Source organism: Penaeus monodon, chromosome 20, assembly GCF_015228065.2.
Source record: "Penaeus monodon isolate SGIC_2016 chromosome 20, NSTDA_Pmon_1, whole genome shotgun sequence".
NCBI lineage: Eukaryota > Metazoa > Arthropoda > Malacostraca > Decapoda > Penaeidae > Penaeus > Penaeus monodon.
In genome coordinates this window covers 17381906-17385645 of record NC_051405.1, presented here as the reverse complement: position 1 = coordinate 17385645, position 3740 = coordinate 17381906, and the positions used below count along the sequence as shown (strand labels likewise).

General features: G+C 35.9%; 1 protein-coding gene across 1 annotated transcript in view; it reads right to left on the bottom strand.

Moving 5' to 3' along the window:
• Positions 1-25: 25 nt before the first annotated feature.
• The window catches only part of LOC119585659 (AP-4 complex subunit beta-1-like), a 4953-nt gene continuing 1238 nt past the window's right edge, over positions 26-3740 (bottom strand). Inside the window, exons 3-5 of the mRNA XM_037934335.1 lie at positions 3219-3393; positions 2670-2935; positions 26-2288 (exon numbers count right to left, since the gene is read on the bottom strand). Of these exons, the coding sequence (XP_037790263.1) occupies positions 1169-2288; positions 2670-2935; positions 3219-3393 (1561 nt within the window). The 3' untranslated portion in view covers positions 26-1168. The remainder of the gene's footprint in view (positions 2289-2669; positions 2936-3218; positions 3394-3740) is intronic.

Sequence of the window (3740 nt, the reverse complement as noted above, 5' to 3'; positions counted from 1 at the left end):
TTCACAAGGGTGATAAAAATGGAGATTCCATTCACATAAATACTTTTATAAATTCAAAACTTAAACAAATGATGCAATACATGTACAAGGTATTTACAAGGTATTTCTTTATTTAACAGTTATGAAAAGAACCACTCTTATGATGCCTTCTGCCAGAAGATGAAGAATTAGTAACAAAAGGAAAATTAACGAAATAAAACATCTAAATAAATCTTCACATTAAAAAATTGTAATCTCCACAAAGGAAATATGAAAACAACATACAGGCAGTGTTCTAATGAAATCTGTAGCAAGTAAACTAAAATCACAAAAGAAAACTAATGTATTCATTTGTAATATGCAAGGCAGCTTTCAGTGGAGAACTGTAAATTGGATTTTTACCCTTGAACTTTAAATTTGGATTTTTTGCAGTGTGTAATGACTACTGCTTCAATGACTCTACATTCAGTACTTCACTACTCTGATCTCTAGTGACTAAAACTGTGGCTATTTATTACAAAATTTGATCTTTTCAAATTATATTAAATTAAGTTCTGATCTGAATCATTATTATTTACCCAAGAAAAAAATACTGGAATAAGATATGAAGGAGCAGTTGTTACAGTGTATAAAATCAATTTATATAAATAAAATGCTTTTACAATAACAGTAATAAATAGTCATTTGACTAGAACAGCAACAATAAGAAGGATTACAGCATACAGCAATTTCAGAGATAACACAATAATTCTTGCAACATGAAGCACCTGACACCTTTGCATGTTATAGTGCCTTTGAAATGGAGCTGAAATGCAGAGCTTGACACAATGTTCTATCATTCTACAATTGTACTTTTCCTAGTGAGACAAATGTGATTTTACCATATGAAGATTTTTTTTTATATTCAGGGATGAACTTGTCAACTTCAACTTGAATGTTTTTATTCTTCATCAAGTCTCCAATCATAACTGATACAATAAATATATTTGTGCATTGTTCTTTTGTTTTTCTGTGAGAATTATTTAATGCAAAATGGGTTAATTTTTTGTTTTTTAACACCATGAAATAGGAACATTTTCTATATTTCCTTAATATTATCAATAAATGGAGGTAACTCTTAGAGAACAAAACACTTGATAACATTAGACATTTTGGATGTTGAGAGACCAAATATATAAATATTTGCATTTTACACAGCCTGTTCCTCTGAGGTTGGGCAGCTGCATTTGGTAAAAGCCCTGAGGAGATAAGCTGCATTTTCAGGGCCTTCCATAAGAGCCCCATACACTAAGGCTGCACGAGAGGCTGGTGGCCCTGGGGTCTTAAGAGCTCTTGTGAGAATTGCTGACAGAATAAGCTGCATCTGTGCTGGTCGAGCAAGAAAGACACGTGCTGCACAGGTGACTAAATCAGCATGAGTCGATGCAGCTGCTAATGAAAGGGGAGATATACTTTCCACAATATCATGAGATGTGTCTATATAAGCAGCCAATGTTCCTAGTGCATGCAGGACTAGAGTAAGGGCAGCTTCTTGGACTGTATTCCTAGATATTGCCCGAGTTACTGCTGCTATGAGTTCTTTTGGTAGGTCTGGCAGTTCCCTCAAGGGTCCAACTTTGGGTTTTTGCTTCGATTTGTCTGTAAGCTGGTGAATGTCTTCTCCCTGGGGCTCACTCTTTGCAACTGCACCCTCAAGGACCTCCACTTTGCTCTCCATTGCTTGGGTCACATTGTTCATCACTAAATCTGGAGAAATGATGGTCAAAAGGCACTCCAAGGCAGCAACCACTACCCTCTCTGTAGGTACATCAAGAAGGGATTCAAGTGTACAAAGACACATCTTGTAAGCAGCGCTGTTCATCAAAGCCAGATTTCCTAAGCAACTGACTGCTTCCCTAAAACTCTGGTAATCACTGCAGAATGGTTTCACTTCCTCTATGAGTTGGCACACATTGGAATCTGTGCTAACTAGAGGTAGTACTTTGAGCTTCTGTGTTTTAAGGTAACCTGGATCTTTAGATCTGACCAAGAAATACTTATAATGTGGCCCAAAAACTTCCCTGATGTCTCCTAGTGTCTGCAAGAACTCTACCATTAAGAAGGATGTCTCAGGAATGTTTCTGCTGAGGATCTTGCAAATAGGGGCATGTATCAGCTCAAGCATATCCTTCTTCAGATGCTGATGATCTTTAGTTAGATGAAGGAAGAGCTTCACAGAAGCTATAAGTACAGCTGGGGTTTTGGAGGTTAGTAGCTCATCTAAGGTATTAAGCATGGCAAAAATCTCCTCTTCACTTTTTGGTGTGTACCTGAAAAGCATATGCAAAGAGTGATTTCAAAATATGCTTCAATATCTATTAATAACATTTTGAGTACAACAATTCTGAGTACACAAAATCAATATTCAAAAACTTAAGATAAAACAATTACAACATGGAACTTTCACTAAACAAACACTATAAAATCACTATCTCTCTTATCTACACTGGGCCTCAATAACAAGACTAAGAGATGAAGTTTTGAATTTGCAAAATTGATATAACTGACAGAAAACTTAATAAGTTAAGAGTCCAATGCTCACATTACACATAAATTGATCCTTAAATCTTACAGGAAAGACACCATGAATGTGTCACCATAATAAATTACTTATTTGTAAGTGTAATCTATCCAGTAGCCTATTAACTCACCTCAGCAACAAGGTCAATACATAAACAGCATTGCAGTCGGAGAACTGCATCACTCTCCCGAGAAGGTAGTGCGCAATATTTTTGTTTACAACTATACCTCCCTCACTGTTGAGAATGCTGTCTAAGGCAAGTATGCAGTTGGTTATGACTATTGGGTCTGAATCTCTTATCCCTTCATACAAGGCATTAACTAAGCCACACTCCAGCACAACCTGAGGGGCATGGCTATGAAGTCTCATACATGCTACAGCTCCTGCTCTGCGTACCTGAAAATTTAAAAATGTTAATGAATTCAGGCTTTACTTTTACAATATGTGTTATCTGAATTGTAGTTTAAATTATATCACACAAAAAAAATTCAAATTCTGGTTTCAATACTTATTATTATGATACCAGGTAACAGAAAATAGGTAAAAAAATTGCCTAAAACTAGAAAAATAAACCCTCTTGATCAAAACTGAAATACTTTTAAGAACTTTTAAAAAAGACCCATAAGAAAACCATATCATAAACAAAAAGAAAAAAAAAGAAGAGGCATGATGTTCTCACCATAGCTGCTTGGTCTGACAAGGCAGTTGTAATAGCCCTGACAGAGCTCTCTTCAATGCCAGGCAGTGCTGCCAAGGCAGATATGCTGGCACTACGTACAGTTGGGTTGGCATCGGATGTATCCTTAAGGAGCAGGTTTGCAGTCAACAGTGCTAAATCAGCATTTTTCGAACACCTTTTGAGGTATGGATATGGTGATTATAATTTTAATTTTACATTAATAAATGCAATCTACTTAACTTATACAGCATGCCAACCTACTCTGCAGATTTGTAGTTTGTGCCACATTATGCATTAATCTAAATATATGTGAAGGTACTGTATTCAACTTTTATATAGTATTAGCTGCAGGAAAATGGTCCTAATTTGCATATTCTTATCTCGATACCCCTACAATATATAGCTACCCCTATTCACACATGTGTACCACAATGGATCCATAGTTTAACCTGAAACTGGCAGAGCCCTGCTATTTCTCAATATCACTATGTGATAATTTATGATCATTTCTAGCAATCAGAC